At 38.7% G+C, this 18,909-nt stretch overlaps 1 protein-coding gene across 1 annotated transcript; it reads right to left on the bottom strand.

Annotated features, from left to right (window-relative positions):
• Nucleotides 1-14,111: 14,111 nt before the first annotated feature.
• LOC133318233 (uncharacterized) lies at nucleotides 14,112-14,633 on the bottom strand. Its single transcript, XM_061520224.1, has one exon. The coding sequence runs from the start codon at nucleotides 14,631-14,633 to the stop codon at nucleotides 14,112-14,114; it is 522 nt and encodes a 173-aa protein (XP_061376208.1).
• Between the last annotated feature and the right edge of the window lie 4,276 nt (nucleotides 14,634-18,909).

Here is an 18,909-nt window from a genome sequence, read left to right as displayed (position 1 = left end):
TTTTCCGGTGTTTCTTGTGCCAAAATCGTGATTCAGGAAGCCATCTTTCACCTCATTTTGGAATCACCCAAATCCGAGATCCGTAGCGTGAGATACATTCTGTTTTTAACAGTACGTGTTGGCGGCTGAATTTGGAGTTATAATTTTCCATTCCTAGTAGATCCATTCCTCCAATCCTATTGGGGGATCATATCACAGTGCAAGGATTGAGGTGAAATTAGTTCTCTGTGATAGGACGAATATGTTTAGAAGATCCCTGTGTGATGGGAATTATATGTGGGAAGTATGATACATTATATTATGAGATGTGAGATGTGTACAGAAGAACTTTGAGAAAAATTCCGGATTCACGGAATAGAAATTGTGATATGAACCAGGTCAGGTGACTAGTCTAAGTAAAAGGAGTAAACAATCTTTGAGAAGAATAATCAAGGAAGGAATAATGCACTATACGTATATGAGATATGAGTATAATACTACTACTACTATGATTATGGGGGACATCCCCATGTGGATATACAAAACATTTTGCCGTTATATACGGGTATGATATATACAGTAAATGGACAGGGTCCAGGTGTGATCTGGTGTACTGGGTACACGTTGGTTGTCATGTATAGATATATTATGAATATAAATTTCTCTGTGCACTGGGTGCATGTAATACGATTTGATGGTATGAAGATCTTTGTGAGGCCTATGTGCCCGGAGTGTATAGCTATCTCTGTGCGGATTATGTTCCCGGAGACTATTAGTATTTGATATGAGTAATATGAGACGAGGAAGTATCCTGCATTGATGGGACTGCTAGTATAGTTGAGGTGTTTTATATAGATGCACAGATAAGAAACAATTGGTGATGCTCCTAGCACAGAGGCAACTGGTGGTAGATTACCTATTACTGCGTGAATCATAAGGGAAGATTCTTTGATCGGTGGGTCATTTACATCTGGGGTCCTTAGGACAGCAAGAGCTCGAGGGGTTTGACCTGGGGATATTTTACCCACCGTATTGGGAGGATTGTGTCGTGTGAAGAACGCAACACAGGGTATCAGATAACTTTAAGTGAACAGAAATATATCGAGTGGAATATAATATATGAGATGTCATGAGAAGGTAGTTTGAGGGTGAGTTCCGAGCACTAGGACATATGGGTACGTGTACACCGAGTGTGGTAATATGAATTTTGGGTTCCAAGGAAAGTGTGAAGATTGTCGGGGATTATTGCCTTATGATACAAATAGCAACGTGTTAATATTGATGGATTGAGTGAATATTGTATTAGAAAGGACTAATGAGGAATAAATGTGTAATTCAGATGGTGGCCTGATGGCCTTTCATAAGAAGTTAGTTGTGATGGAATTAGGTGAAAATGTCAATAAGGACCAGTGACTTAAATTTTAGTGATTCAATAAAGGTTGATAACTCAATGGAGTGATTTGGAGCGCTGTATGCGATACATGCTAAGTGAGGGAGATATATCTTTAGGAGATACACGGTATTGATAAAAGTTTTGAAAATCGTTTAAGGATGAAAAGTAGTGCCAGGTGATAGAACGATGGTGTTTGGAGATTATCGATATGGGGAGACTTATAAGCGAGGATTATGATATAATATTTTAAGTGGAACATCCATGGTAAAAATGTCAATAATGAGGAAATGGAGGTATAAATGAATGAAAAAGATGTTGAATCTATAACAGTGTTACATAATGATGAGTAGAAAGGGTTAATTGCTAAAAATATTAGGAGTAGGCCTTCGATACAGAAGGAATTGATGGATGTTGAATTTAGGCTATGAGAGGACTAAATCAATAGAGTTTAAATGGTTAAGTGATAAATAGATTAACAGGGAGTGTAAATTATAAATATGATATTGTAGATGGAAATATTAATGAATGGAATTGTGGGAGAAGACCTGGAAATGACTGACAGGGAGTATTAACTGTTTTGAGGATTGTTAGCTTCGTGTTCCAAAAAGAAAGACATAGTGGTGATTATCTAAGAAGGTATGGAGACACGGGACAAAGTAAAGTAAAGTATGTAAAAATGAAATGTAAGGCGAGTGGGATTAGGCGGATGTTGTTGCATGCCATTGAAACTAGAAGGTATGCGCTTGTGGGCAAGCTAAGAAAACAACGAAATGATAAGAACATTAACATAAATGGAAAAGACTGATATTTGGAGGCAGTGTTGAAACAGTGGGAACAGCGAAAAGATTGAAGTATCAAAGAAGGTGTGAGTTGGAAATATTCCAGGAATAATCAGTAAGTATACATAAGAACGATTAGAGTCTATTATAGATACGATTAGATGCTTTTGGGAACGACATTGGGTCAGAAAGATAGATAAAGAGGAGAATGAGATGAAGTGAGACAGACAAATTGTAATGTGGTTATATATTACCTATAAATTAGCGAAAGTGCAGCCGTAAACCATGAAAAGCTTAAAGTATTGTGAATTAAAGGTCGTGGCACCATAAGTGACAAGTTTGTAAAATGGGTATATGATGAACTACAATTAATGAAAATGCAACAGTGGTTTATGGAAACAGTGAAAATATAATGAATTAAGAGGCCAGATCCTCGAAATTATCAAGTTTGTGAAGGATTGGGTAACGATAGATACTACAAAAGGAGGTTATGCCTATGATAAGAGTAAAGTGGTAAAGATGCACCTCTGAGGAGGCTACTTGGGAACGGGAGGATGAGATTCTCCGACTGTATCCTGAGTTAGCGGACAAGTATGAGTTAATTTTGCGGACAAAATTCTAAAAGGTGGGGTGAATATAACACCTCACAATTCTAAATTAAGTATTAAAATATTAAATGAGTAATTAAGTGAAGGATTAGTGAAAATCCTAAAGATTAGGCCAAAATACAAAGAAAGGGCAAAACGGTAATTAGCCAACACGCAACCCTAGGAAGATAAAAGTTGAGTAGAAGGTCTCAGATGATAAAAATAACCCTGGAAATGGATTCAGAACAAAAAATTGAGTGGTTAGGCAAGTTTCAGAAAAATCAGTGAATAGTATTTTACCGGGTCAAAATATCGCGATATGATTGCACCGTAAAACGTGCCAGTTGAGTTTTGAGCTCTAGGTTTCAAATATGAGTTATAAATGGTCTACAGAACTAGGAAATATGATTTCTGATAATAGTTGATGCAATTAAGTCAGTTTGGGGAAGCGTGCCAACGGTGCGCGCAACAGCTTAAAAACAGTGTTTTCTCCGAACGACCGGAGAACTCCGGATTCATCTGATCAAGTATAATTAAAGGAGAATGGTTAATGTTAAAAATTAGAATTTCTAAATAGGTTGTGAAGTTTTGGACATTTAGTGAAAGTTAGGATGAAATTTAAATCGCGTGACGTGGCGTGGGACCCACCCACTTAAACCTCACTTAAGCCACCTCACCCCTCACTATTCATCATCACCTCCCTTTCCTTTCTTCTTGCAAAAACCGATCACAGCCCCCCTCCCCCCTTTATTCTGCAAAATTTCATTTCATCATAACTTAGTCGTTTCTCCACCGAATCCATCGATTTTTGTCTTGAATCTTGATGGAAAACACCTTCTAAACACATTGGTACCACTCTTGAACCTTGAAACCTTGTATTTGGGGAGATCCAAGCCATTTTCAGATTCGAATTTTGGGGGAAAATGGAGGTTCATGTAGGCATTTGAGCTTCCATTGCTTGGATAAGTCTTGGGGGAACATCAAGCCTTGGTTGTTAGTATATTTCCACCCCATTTCCATGGTTTAATTGTAGTTGATGTTTATGAACCCTAAACCTTGCATTGTTGATGTGTGATGTTAGAGAACTCAATTGGGAAAAATTTGTACATGAAAGTCTTAGAATAATGTGTATTAGCTATAAATGCCATGAAAATTTTAAGTGAAAAATATTGATTTTTAACTTAGAATATTTTTTAGGTGTCATGACTTGGATTTTGGAAAATGTGTTAAGATGTTATTGGTGAGTTGTTGGAAGATTATGTGTTGATATAATGGTGTTGTATGAGGTGTGGAATGATTAAAAGTGAGTGATTGGATGATATAGGGAGCATTAGGGAGTGGGCAATTCGGCCATATAGGGAGCATTAGGGAGTTGAGGTTGTTTGTGTTGATTGGATGATATATCAAGTGTTGAATGATATTAAAATGGGTTGTGTGGTGGTTGGAAAGTGGTAGAATCAATGGAAAATAATAAAATTGTATTTAGGGACATAAAAGAACCTAGAGTGAATTATTTAGCAAAACGATGCTTAAAAGACGTAAAACGAAAAAACGACACTTGAATTAACCTCTTGGCAACCTAAGGATGTGTAATAAAACGACAAAGAAAATTTAGAAAAATAAAATTGAAAATTTGCCTTGTTTAGCCGAACCTTCCATAGGGAGGGGGTGATTTTGACATTTTTCGCGTTTTGATGGAATTGACGTGTACTGGTGGCTGTACATGGTTATGTAGGTTGTCGTACGTCAATTTAAATCCCGAACCATGAAACGGTGGATTGCCCTTGGTCCTGGACCAAGTGGATTGAGGTAAGTGATTGTATCAATGCATGTATAATTATTAATTAGCATATGTTGTGTGAATTTTGAGTAATTGGGAATGTCCTCTGTGTAGGCATTCTGTTGAGTGACAAGTTTGGGAAATAAACTGCTGTGGAGCTAAGTGGAGGAACAGATTAAGGTAACCTTTTGGTACTGGGGCTTGTTCCCTTTGTGAGTTCCACCATGCCAGTTGATGGTATTAGTAGGAAATGTATATGAGTAGTGTAGAACAGTATGAGCATGCATGTAGTATTTATGAGGGTACTTCGGTAACGAGTCTCTGGCCAGTAGACAGTGTAGCCTTCAGGCAAAGCGAACTTCCATTGGATAGGTCTCCGAGAGGGAGTTCCAGTTGACCTAGGGTCGTGGTGTGTTATCCGGTCAGGAGCACACAAGGAAGTCTCGGGTGTATATGGATGGAAGGGATACCTTGGTTGTGGTTCTTGGAACACGCCTTGGATTAGGCCCGTAGGCTTATATGCCGAGGACGTTGCGTGGTATTAGCAGCTACCATTCCAGCTTCGTCGTATTTTATATCCCGATATTCCCCAGTTTCTCTAAATCCCTTGCTATATCCCGTTTTGAAAGTGGTTGTTTTATATTATTTATATGCATCGAAGTGAACCATTGGGCGGAGCTTTCTCCAGAACCTCTGGGTTACTGAGATATATCCGTATATCTCACCCCGTCTTGGGGCACTATTTCAGGAGGTAGCAGTGGCAGTGGAGTGGCGGGCAAGAAGCCCGTAGGATGACTAGCACCTTTACCATTTTGCATTTTGTTGGCCATGTGGCCTAGGCTAGACTTAGGGCATGAACATCTCATATGTATGTAGGATGAGTTTCATTAGCATATTTGTTCATGTCGTTTTGCCTAAGTCTAGTAGTTTGTGTCATTTAAGCTTATGTTTCGAATTGTAATTAAAGTTGTAATATTTATAAGTTGTAATTTGAAGTTGAAGTTGTAAGTTGTAATATGTAAGTTAAATGTTGTAAATGTACAAGAAATGCATGATATACTATGATGGAAGGGCTTTAGGCCTATTGTAGGTTTATGATTACTTGTATGTTGGAAATATGCATGAAAAGGGATGATATGAATAAGGAGACAACACCGAGTGATCCATTGCAATTGCCAAATGGGCCAATCACATGATCAAGGGCCAAGAAGTTTAAAGAAGCACTTAGTGGGTTGATCCAGCAAATGTGGGCTAATCATTAATACATCAAGTCCAAATTTGATCATAATCAGAATTTAGTTAATGCCATCAATGCAAGGGAGGTTGAGTTGAATCTGTAGCAATTTCCAATGTCAATTAATGCTTAGTGGGGCTGAAAGTGTAACACCCTCCCTTGTATGCATCCAAGAGAGTCGTTTGCTAATCATTATTAGAGTTGCGGAATTTTGTGAAGAAGCTTTTTCTTTAAAAATCTTTGAGGAAATGTAGTGGAAAGCTGAATCTAAGGAAAATTTTGATGGAAAGAACTTAAAATGTGTTGCTGATGAAAACGGTGAAAATTTAAGAAAAACCGTATTCCTTTAAATATTGGTATAAAATCGAGCTTTCAAAATCTGTTTGCACAGTTTTTATAATCTGGAAGTAGACGCTTGGGGCTTCGCGTGCATATAAAATAATAGAGAATTGGAGGTCGTTTACTATACTAAATATAACTTTTAAAGTGCTCGCATGGCTGTCAAAAATTCAGCACTTAATTAAACGTAATAAATTATTTTCGCAAAATGTTTTTTTTTTTAAATTTTCCCTAAAATACTTGCTGCTCAAAAAATACAACTTGAAAGTTTTGCTCCTCTTTACACGCATCAAAGGAAAAGTTGTGTGCAGTATTTGGCCCAATGGAGTAACATGCAGGCTGCTCTTTTTGGTGGTCATTGGTTGTATGGTTTAAAGTGGAAAAGGTTGGAAGGTGTAGCAAGTTATCAGCCCTCCTTTTGGTCTACTTCAGCGCATGGGAAGGGAAATGTAAGTAGTGATGCTAACTACTTTTTGGGAGGAAAACAACAAATGCTCAGCCTTGTTGCCAAGCCCTAAGCGCATGTGATGCTGAATGGGAAAGAGTAATGTTACATGTGGGGATCACTAACCAATGAAGCTTTGCCTTGTGGATTTCTTAAGATAACTAGAGGGTAGAATGGAGAAATTTGGGCTGAACCATAACCCTTTCAAAGTCACTTGGGCCAGCGGCCTACACAAGTGATTAGGGTCCAAAATTATTTAATTCCTAATGTTTTATGTGTCCAAAGATCAGCCCAAGAGTTAGTAAGCTTCCATGACTTTAAATATTTTAAGTTTCTTCTAAATGTTACTACTAAATTTATGGTTCCACATGCTTAACATAATTTATCATTTATCATGACAATTCAAGCACTTTCTCTAGCACATTATGGATTCCCCACTACTAATCATATAATTCGAAAACCAACCATATGTTCCATGTAATTCGAATTGTCACAACGTCTTCTTATGCCCTATAGTATATTATGTATTTTCCCTAATTACGTGGGATGTTACACTCTCCCCACCTAATTGGAATTTTGTCCGCAAAATTAGATTTACTTACTAATTAAATAGTTCAGGGTAGCGTTTCCGAATTTCGTCTTCGCGTTCCCACGTGGCTTCAGCTGCTGACTTGTTGTTCCACAATACTTTCACCAACGGTATCTCTTTTGAACGGAGTTGTTTAACAGATCTCTCCAGAATCTGAAACGGCTGAACTTGGCACGTTAGATTTTCCCTTAGTTCCACTTCTTCAGGCTGTAACACATGAGACGGATCAGAGAGATATCTCCTCAGCTGCAACACATGAAATACATCGTGAATTCCTGACAGGTTAGGCAGTAACGCCAATCGATACGCTGATTCTCCAATCCGGTCCAAAATAAGATATGGTCCTAAATATCGCGGACTTAGTTTCTTCACTCCCATTCTCCTGCCGAGTCCTGAGGTGGGTGTGATTCTCAAAAATACATGGTCTCCCACTTCAAAAGATAGAGGCTTATGACGCTTGTCGTAATAATTTTTCTGTCTGGCCTGAGCCCGCTGCATATTTTCTCTTATCTTCTTTACCTGTTCAGAGGTTTCTTGAATTACATCAGGCCCCAAAATACTTCGCTCTCCAACTTCAGTCCAACACAGAGGGGATCTACATTTTCTTCCGTACAGAGCTTCATACGGTTCCATTTGAATACTAGAATGATAACTGTTGTTATAAGCGAATTCTACCAGAGGAAGATAGTTGTCCCAACTGCCTCCTTGCTCCAAGATACATGCCCGCAACATGTCCTCTAAAACCTGAATAGTGCGTTCTGTCTGACCATCGGTCTGCGGGTGATAGGCAGTGCTCAACCTCAAGTGGGTCCTGAGAGCTCGCTGAAAGGACTCCCAGAATCTAGAGGTGAACTTGGGATCACGATCACTTACAATACTAGTAGGAATTCCATGCAGTCTCACAACTTCACAAAGATAAATTCAGGAAAGCTTCTCTGTAGTATACGTGGTTCGAACACATAGGAAATGAGCTGATTTCGTTAATCGATCAATAATCACCCATATGGCATCATATCCATCTCGCGTACGAGGAAGTCCCACTACAAAATCCATAGCAATACTGTCCCACTTCCATTCGGGAATCTCCAAAGGTTGAAGAAGTCCCGAAGGTCTTTGATGTTCATACTTCACCTTTTGACACGTCAGACACCGAGATACATATTCAGCAATATCACGCTTCATTCCCGGCCACCAGAATGACGTCTTCAAATCATGGTACATCTTTGTGGATCCTGGATGAACAACATACTTTCCTTTATGAGCCTCCTGCAAAACTTCTTGCTTTAACTCTTTATTCGGCACCACCAACCGACCTTGGAATCTCAACATTTCATTGTCATCCCATACTACATCTTGGTTACCAGCCAAACTAAGGACTAGTTCTTCATCTCTCTGAGCTTCCTTGTTTGCTAAGCGGAATTAGAGTTTTTGACTTCATTTTAACTACGGAAAATTCATTTTGATGTTGCTAAATAAAGCTTATAATTGAAATCAGGTTGCTTACAAAAATCAGAGTATACTTTCAAATTTCATTAACTTGCTGAAAACATTAATTTCCTGGCAGACCTTGCTGTCTTGAAAAATTCGTGTAAAATCAGGTTCTCAAAATTCTATTGTAAATTTTACATAATAAAAAACTAGACACATGGGGCTTCGCGTGCATATAAAATAATAGTAAATCGGAGTTCGTTTGCCCCTCGTAACATAACTCGTAAGGTGCTCGCAAAACTGTTCAAAAATCAGCACTTAATAAAACGTCGAAAATTATTTTCACAAAACATTTCTAGAATTTGTTTCCAAAATACTTGCTGATAATAAGAGTCTTAAAACAACAATAAAATCATAATCCAAAAGTAATCCAAACTTCTCGATTTAATACAGTTATCCATCAAATACACAGCAACAGCAAAGTCCAAACAGTAGCGCATAACAACAAATATCCATATAATCAAGTCTTCAAATGCTCTTCCGTCCTCCTGCCATTTTGTAAAAATAGCAGCCCCAAAGGGGTGAGAAAAATCCCAGTAGTGTGGCAACAAAACCAGTAATGCAACAGTACTAACTAAATACAGAATTACAAAGCAGCTGCATCATCAGTTCAGATCCATCAAATACTAATCATAATCAGAGTGCGTATATAACGCCAGAAGTGTACGTTCATAGCACTACGGTGCACGTATCACTGAATCATAATCATAGTGCGTATATAACGCCAGAAGTGTACGTTCATAGCACTACTATGCACGTAACACTAACAGATACAGTGGATTATCCTGGGTGGCTCCAACAGAAGGATTCCAACTGTAACCTATGCGGACGGAAGCCAAGTGTCCCCTGCCCTGGTACCGAGGTATGCCTATATGATGCGTGCTCAATCGTATGCATATTTATATAAATATTCTAGTCCATGTGCAACATGAAATTTGTGCATGTATGCCATGATATGCTTCACACACAAAAGAAACAAATGCATTATGAGGTGTATATGCATGACTAGATAATAATCAAGATACATATATCTCATGTATTCCAATATCAGAATGCTGTATAACAATTATTCTCCTCAACAGAATATCCAGCATATTATATCCATGAACAGAATACGAATATCGTATACAGAATCCAGATCCAAAACATGAGAGCAACAGTTCACAATCCATGTACTAGCCAGCAGTCACAAAAGGTAATACCACCTAACACATACCTCACACGTCACAGTTTATTTACCAAGCAGCAGCAAAACAGTCCGCGCTCTTAATGTTTATGCCCACCTAAGTACAGTACAGCAAGTCAGAATCACGTGCTAATTTTCTATACGTACACAAGACACTTCTCTTTTTCTTTTTATTTTCCTAAACTCTTACTTCCCATTCTATTTTGCCAAGTTTCCTTCCTAATACTAATTCTGACTTTACAAAAGCTTTACCAATATTTAATAGTCAACAACCCAACGTTTAACACCCCAAACAGAAACGGTCTTTTAGCATATACATGGCTTATATCATTTATTCAGAGATTTAACTCTACAAGGCCATGTTTGCGTGAAAGAGAACCTAATAACATGCTGTCTATTTATTTAATTTCATGTGAAATCTGAAGTACAACAGGAGTCTTACCCAAAACAGGCCCACGACTTTAATAGACACCCCTCTCCAAATTTATTACTTATTTTTCTTTTTGTTTCCAAGCTAGCGTCCAAGTGATTCATGTAGGCAGAATCAAAAAGATAAAAATTTAAGGAACTAACTCCCTAAGCATGCTAGACAATACCGAACGGAGATGGGGAGAGAGGGTTCTAAATCTGAGTTTACCTTATAGAGTACACTCTTAAGCCAAGATTAAAACAAGGAGCAGCACTTAATCCTTCCAATGCTCCAAGAGAACAAGTTCAGCCTTTCAAGGTGTTGGCCGAGCGCACAAAGAGAAGGGGGGAAGATGAAGGTCTATGCTCAATCGTGCATGCAACGAAGGTTTCCTCTTATGCTCCAAGGCTTCGGCCTTTGATTCCATGCAAACAGAACAGTTTCCATCAATGCTAATCAAAAGGTGTAAGAACGTGGAAAGAATGAACACCTTACCTTAAAGAAAGGAAGAGGAAATGCTACGAGTCTTGGGTTTGGCTCAAAGAGCTCACGGTTCTAGTAAGATAAGGGAATAAAGTGTAAATTCTTTCTTGAGGTTTATCACTCTATGGTGTTCACGGCTTGAGGAGGCAAAGAGGGAGAGATGTACTATGGTTTGTTTTCCTTACTAGGTACCAACGATCTTGAGAGAATGACATGAGGAGGTTGGAAGAATAAAGATGAAGTTTTCTCTTTTCTCTTGTTAGTGATGCGTAGAGGAGTAAGGATGTTGAGTAGACTTTCTTTTGTCTTGGTGATTCACGGACGTATGAGGTGAGACTATTTCTTGGAGATAGTAAGAAGGTGAATTCTTAATCAGAAAGGTGTTTGGCCGTGAGATAGGGAAGGAAATCCAAGTTTCATCTTAATGCCTATGTGTCGCGCATGCAAAGAGGTTGAAGATTTTTGGTTGCCACTTGGTTAACACTCATAGGCCGATTTGGTTTTGTTTAGAACAACAAGCAATTAGATTTTTGCTGCCCAAGGTAGCGCTAGATACAAGGGAAATAAGGGTTGAGTTGGTTTTGTACAAAGAAACAAGCAAGGTCAGCTTTTTACCTCCCCAAGGCGCGTGAAAAGAAGGAAAAGAAAGGCTAATTGGGTTGTTCAATAAGAGGCTAAGTCAGAATTTCCTTTTGCTTTTACTCTATCCTAGGCGTACAAAAGAGGGAAACAAAGATGGGTATGATTGTTTAGAAACGTGTGATCAGATTTCTTTCTCCTACCTATGCGCCTAGAAGGAAAAGATTAAAGTGGTTGATGTCTTTTTAGCCAATAAAACACATGCATGCTGACTTCTTACTTCCCATAGGACGCATGCTAAGGCCTAGGTAGCTAAAGTTTGTCTATTGCTACAAGCAATCAGCTTGTTATAGGTTCCTTTCCATGCGCACATGTGAGGGAAAAAGCAAGGGTGTGGTTTGTTGCCATGTGGGGATTTCCATCCAATCAAGGGCTGCCTAAAGGGATCCTTAAGATGAGATCATGACAACAAGATTTAGGGCTAAACCAAAACCCTCCACATGCCATGTGGGCCGTCGACCTATAGGTGAAGTGTGAGTCCAAAACTTTTAAATCCAATACTTTAGTTATTAAATGACCAGCCCATTATTTTATAGTCCCCAAGTCTTTTAAATTTCCTTAACCCTTTGTAAATGTCATTATTACTTTATTCCTACATCTTCTGCTAAAGTTTCACATGCCTTAATAAATTCTCACCTATAATTATAATTTAATAATTCCCTACTCAGTATTAATTCCATCTTAATAGCTATATAATCCGACATCAAAGCCTGTGATGCACATAACTCGAATTTAACATCATATCCATAATCCTCATAACAATTTATATATTTTTCCTAATTATGTGGGATGTTACACCTTGATTCTCCAGAGTAATTCATTTTCTATCCTTACACTGCCCAACCTTATACTACGTCGCCTTTTAACAACAGACAGATTCATATCTCCGAAAGCCTCAAATAATTTCAACTCTTCAATCATCAAAGTTGCGGTGTGCAGAGTCTTTCGACTCAGAGCGTCAGCGACCACATTCGCCTTGCCGGGGTGGTATTTAAGTTCAAACTCGTAATCTTTCAAAAATTCCATCCACCGGCGTTGCCTTATATTCAACTCCTTCTGGTCGAATAAGTACTTCAAACTCTTATGATCACTGAATACATCGAACTGCGAACCATACAAATAATGCCTCCATATCTTCAGTGCGAACACTATGGCTGCTAACTCCAGGTCGTGAGTTGGATAATTTTCTTCATGAGACTTCAATTACCGAGAGGCATAAGCTACGACCATACGATCCTGCATCAAGACAACACCAAGTCCTTTCAATGACGCATCACAGTATACTTCAAATTTCCTAGTTGGGTCTGGAATGGTAAGGATTGGAGCACTAGTCAATCTATTCTTCAGCTCCAGGAAACATTCTTCACAATCTTCGGTCCACTCGAACGGCACATCCTTCCGAGTGAGACGAGTGAGAGGTTGTACCAATCGCGAGAAATTTTGAATAAATCTCCTGTAATAGCCTGCTAACCCCAAGAAACTTCGTACCCCAACAGTTATGGGTTGTTCCCAATTCATTACAGCCTCAACCTTACTGGGATCAACGACAATACCTTCTGCTGAAATTAAGTGGCCCAAGAACTGGACTTCACTGAGCCAAAACTCACACTTAGACCACTTTGCATACAATTGCTTCTCCTTCAAAATTTGCAAGATGATCCTCAAGTGTTCCGCATGCAGTTCTTCGTTGACAGTGTAGATCAGGATGTCATCTATGGCGGAAAATGCGGTTCATATAATCCATAAATACCGCCGGAGCATTCGTAAGTCCGAACGGAATCACCTGATATTCGTAATGCCCATATCGAGTTCTAAAAGCTGTTTTCGAAATATCCTCCGGTTTTACCCGGATCTGATGGTATCCCGATCGTAGATCTATCTTAGAAAATACTCTGGCACCTCGCAGCTGATCCATCAAATCATCGATCCTCGGTAACGGATATTTATTCTTCACAGTCACCTTGTTTAGTTGACGATAGTCCACACACAGACGTAGACTACCATCTTTCTTCTTGATCAAAATTGCTGGTGCACCCCACAGAGAGGTACTAGGTCTTATGAATTCCTTTGCCAACAGTTCTTCTATTTGCTTCTTTAACTCTCGGAGTTCCAAAGGTGCCATGCGATACGGAGCAATGGAGATAGGTCCAACTCCGGGAATAAGTTCAATGGAAAATTCTATTTCCCTCATACTCCAAAAGAACGCCTCTGCAAATTTCTGAGGCCGTACAGGATTCTCCCGTAGGAGTACTGATTTGTAATTCATAGGGTAGTGGAGCTGGGGTGATACCTATCTTCATAGCTATATATTTTGCCATAAACGAACCAGATGCTCCAGAATCAAAAATAGCAGAAATAGGTCATCCGTTAAGAATTATGTTACCTCGAAAATGATTTGAATATTTTTGGGCCTCATTAGCATCAAGGGTGAACAACCGAGCTTGTGCAGGTTGCTGGTTAACCTTATTTTGGCAATTAGAAGCGAAATGTCCTGGCTGACCGCATCTGTAACAGGTGTTGCTTCCACGTAAACAGACTCCAGCATGACTCTTTCCACAAACGACACAAACATTGGAACCCTAACGTTCTGTCGATGAATGACCAGGGGCATTGTTCCTCTTGAAACTCCCAGCCTGAGCCTGCATCTGCGGACCCTTTCCTTTGTTCATCCCGGTGATCTTCTTGAAGAATTTGCCCACTCTGTTTCCTCCCTGCTGTTGCACCGGTTTCCTGTTCAAATTCCTTGCTTCAGCGATAATGTCCTCCGCCTGCCGACTCTGATTAATGATTTCTGGTAGAGTACGAAGCTGTGGTCAACATGAGCTTTCGGATCTCCGGGTGCAATCCGCTTTCAAATTTCTCCACCTGCCATTCTTCATCATAGATATTCCGGTCAAAGTTTGCATATTCCATTAGTTGAGCAAATTTAGCAATATATTCATTAACGGTCATGCTTCCTTGCCTCAGCGACAGCAGCTCTGTGTGTTTCATTCTTCTCATCGCCTTTGGAAAATACTTATCCAGAAAGACCCGTCGGAATACAGCCCAAGTTAATTCAATATGTTGGGCTTGAAGCAGAGCCCTTGCACCGGTCCACCAAGTTAAAGCTTCTCCCGTCAACTGATAGGAGGCATAATCAGGCTTCTGAGCCTCGGGGCATACCATTCGTTCAAATATATGTTCGATCATTTGCAGCCATCTTGCTGCAGTCTCAGGATTGTCTCCACCTTCAAAGATAGGTGGTTGAAAGTTGCGGAAGTCTTTCAACCTCCGTCGGGCAATTTCCTCAGCATTGTCATACATCTAAGGTTGAGGCATCTGGGGTTGACCAAGATTCTGTTGTCTATAATCCCGCCACTCCTGACTCATGTTCTGGACAAAAGTGGCCAGTCCCCCAATGGTGGTGATAAGGTCTTCATCTGCATTGCTAGGTCTTCCCCGAGTAGAACCACGGTTACCTGCCATGTTTTTGCACTCACAATATCACGAAATGAGCTGATCAGACTCACTCAGGTTATTTATGACAGCAATTCCAAGTAGGTACTCGAGTTCCAATCGGATAAGTTAACAATGCATATGTCCCTTATCATCGAATAATTCTAACAGTCTAGCTATACAATTCACATATTTCTAGCAATTTAAACAATTAATCATACAACAATCAGCAAGTATTTAACAATCCATTACAAACAACAAACAATTCATCAAGCAACAAACAATTTCAATCAGAAAATAAACACCATGAATCAAAACTGCTCTGATACCAATTAGTGTAACACCCTCCCTTGTATGCATCCAAGAGAGTCGTTTGCTAATCGTTATTAGAGTTGCGGAATTTTGTGAAGAAGCTTTTTCTTTAAAAATCTTTGAGGAAATGTAGTGGAAAGCTGAATCTAAGGAAAATTTTGATGGAAAGAACTTAAAATGTGTTACTGATGAAAACGGTGAAAATTTAAGAAAAACCGTATTCCTTTAAATATTGATATAAAATCGAGCTTTCAAAATCTGTTTGCATAGTTGTTATAATCTGGAAGTAGACGCTTGGGGCTTCGCGTGCATATAAAATAATAGAGAATCGGAGGTCGTTTACTATACTAAATATAACTTTTAAAGTGCTCGCATGGCTGTCAAAAATTCAGCACTTAATTAAACGTAATAAATTGTTTTCGCAAAATGTTTTTTTTTTTTTAATTTTCCCTAAAATACTTGCTGCTCAAAAAGTCTTCAACATGCAGTAAAATCATAGTTCCAACAATCATCCAGGCATACCAAAATATCTAAAATAGTACAGTCATCCATTAAATAAACAGCAACAGCAAAAGTCCAAGCAGCAAATAACAGCAAATAGCTATGTCTTCATATGCTCTTCCGTCCTCCTGCCATTTTGTAAAAATAGCAGCCCCAAAGGGGTGAGAATAATCCCAGTAGTGTGGCAATAAAACCAATAATGCAAAAGTATTAAACTAGGCACAAAATTATAAAACCGTCGCATCAACATTAACTTCATTTCTTGATAAACATCATCATATATCATAGTGCGTATATAACGCCATCTTTACGCTCATAGCACCGTCGTGCGCGTACAAACACAGTGGAAATTCAATGCATGGCACCCTCATTTGGTGAATTCCACAATGACCTATGCGGATGGATGCCAAGTGTCCCATACCCTGGTACCGAGGGATGCCTATATGATGCGTGCTCAGTCACATGTCCTTATATATATATTCTAGGATGTCCTTATATATATATTCATCATTTCATATCCTTACCGTTGCCACATCATAATCATAAAATAACATGGAACATATGTGAGCAACACTTCAAAATTTCATACACTAGTTAATAATCACATTAGGTAATACCACCTAACACATACCTCGTACGTCAAAATTTAATTTACCAATAAGCAGTGAAACAGTCCAACGTCTCAAGGATTTTTCGCACCTAAATTAGAGGCATAACAAATCAGCATACGTTTCACTTTAATTTAATAATTTGGCAGCAAAACCTCAAGCTTACATGTCCTTATATCACTCGGCCATATAGGTTCTTTTTCTAAAATTATTTTTGACTCTCATTTAACCTTCTTTAACGCTAAACAGTGAGGAAAACAGTGAGTATTTTCACTCAAAACAGTGAGCAAATCAGTGGACGTTTTCACTTAAAACAGTGAATAGAACCAACATGCAATAACAATTTTATTTTAGTGAAACAGTGAGCGTTTTTCAACAAAACAGTGAGCATTTTTTAGCAAAACAATGAGGAAAAACCAACATTCAGTGACGGTTTTTTATCAACATCCAAGGAAAAAATTCCAAAATTCACAAAATCTTTATGTACATAGCTCTACCAAGAGAGTATACAAGCTACCTTTATTTCTTTTCTTCATAAAGGTTCATGATTCCTTTATTACTACCAAACAGTCCCATGTTTATACTAAGGTTAGTTCCAAGTTAACTTCTTTATGTTTGCTAACCATGGCTCAAAGAATCAACATGGCAGGATTTAAAAGAGCCAAACAATAGATAAGAAACTACTCTCCTAGACATGCATTTAGGTTGGAACGGAAAAAGGAAGAGAGGATTTTTGGTGCCTACCTCACGCAACACACAAGGAGTTCGAATCAAAACAAGTAGCACCTTAGCCTCCTAAGCCCTACGAACGTCAAGCTCACCTCTTCATGATGAAGACCGTGCGCACAAGAAGGGAAAGGAAAATTGCTTAAGTTAGTATCCACATGCGAGGGAATATCTTCATCAACCAACCGTGGAAAAGGAAAATAAGGAGGGAACCACTTCTTACCTCCTTAGACACTTATGCGCAGCTGTACCAAGAGAGGAGAAAACGTTGAGCTATCCTAGCTTCTAGCTCATTGAGCTCTCGGTCACAACTTAGGAGAGTAGGAAGAAAAGGTTGCTCAAAATAATAAGTTGGTTGAAAGAGTCCCGTAGGGGAAGGCCTCAGTTTTATATTTTTTGTAAGAAGAAAAGATGATGGCTACACTTCCTCTCTTGATGACACAAGGTCACGGTTTTGTTAGGATGAAGGGATTTTGACTCTGGTTCTATGTCTCTTATGATGTTACGGTTTAAGGAGGAAGGGGTGATGGTGTTTAAAATTTTTTGAAGAACTTTGTGGTGATTACTACTTCACGGTCCAAGAGAAAAATATGAGAGAAGATTTGCAACTTCCTAGCTTTCTTTCACCTCCATTTAGCGCTTAAAATAGAGGGATAAGATGAATAAAACACTTGAAACTTTTTCTCCTCTTTACACGCATCAAAGGAAAAGTTGTGTGCAGAATTTTGCCCAATGGAGTAACATGCAGGCTGCTCTTTTTGGTGGTCATTGGTTGCATGGTTTAAAGTGGAAAAGGTTGGAAGGTGTAGCAAGTTATCAGCCCTTGGTCTACTTCAGCGCATGGGAAGGGAAATGTAAGTAGTGATGCTGACTACTTTTTGGGAGGAAAACAACAAATGCTCAGCCTTGTTGCCAAGCCCTAAGGGCATGTGACGCTGAATAGGAAAGAGTAATGTTGACATGTGGGGATCACTAACCAATGAAGCTTTGCCTTGTGGATTTCTTAAGATAACTAGAGGGTAGAATGGAGAAATTTGGGCTGAACCCTAACCCTTTCAAAGTCACTTGGGCCAGCGGCCTACACAAGTGATTAGGGTCAAAAATTATTTAATTCCTAATGTTTTATGTGTCCAAAGATCAGCCCAAGAGTTAGTAAGCTTCCATGCCTTTAAATATTTTAAGTTTCTTCTAAATGTTACTACTAAATTTATGGTTCCACATGCTTAACATAATTTATCATTTATTATGACAATTCAAGCACTTTCTCTAGCACATTATGGATTCCCCACTACTAATCATATAATTCGAAAACCAACCATATGTTCCATGTAATTCGAATTATCAAAATGTCTTCTTATGCCCTATAGTATATTATGTATTTCCCCTAATTACGTGGGATGTTACAGAAAGCAATTTCAATGTTATTAATGCTTAGTGGGGTTGATTCACATTTCCAACGTCATTAATGTTTAGTGGGCTGATTAGAGTCTTTTCCTTTTCCAAGTTGTCAACTTTAAATTAGGGTCTTTTCATTTGCTAAGTCTTTTACTATTCTTGGAGGGATGTTCCAAGTATAAATAAGGGAGGATATAACTCTTGTAATCAGATTTTGGAAGTTATAATATAATATAGAGGTTTCTTCTCTTTGGTTCTTATCTAGAACTCTGAACTTATCAAGAAGTTTGTTCTTGTGGCGTTCAAACCAGACTTATCACTCACCTTCTTCTTTCTTGAGTGTGGCATCTTTATCCTTCTTATACCTTTGGTTCTTATCTTCCATAGATAACGGGTCAAAGTTCTTTATTTCTTGTTTTAAATTCCTGATTGTAGAAACGATCCTAACTAAATTGGTCTTTGGTCTCACTATTCTTGGTGAGGTTCATATCATTTGGTACCAAAGCTAGTCTTCTAAATCAGGTTTGATCTATCCTTTTATTTTATTGTTAACTTTTTTTTTATTTCTATTTCATTCTCCTTCTTGTGTCAACTATTCCCAT

The sequence above is a fragment of the Gastrolobium bilobum genome, unplaced genomic scaffold, assembly GCF_033153095.1.
Source record: "Gastrolobium bilobum isolate Gb01-03AN ecotype WA unplaced genomic scaffold, APGP_CSIRO_Gbil_v1 utg16351, whole genome shotgun sequence".
Taxonomy (NCBI): Eukaryota; Viridiplantae; Streptophyta; class Magnoliopsida; order Fabales; family Fabaceae; genus Gastrolobium; species Gastrolobium bilobum.
The sequence above is the reverse complement of the archived record's forward strand: the minus strand, read 5'-3'. Positions and strand labels throughout refer to the sequence as shown.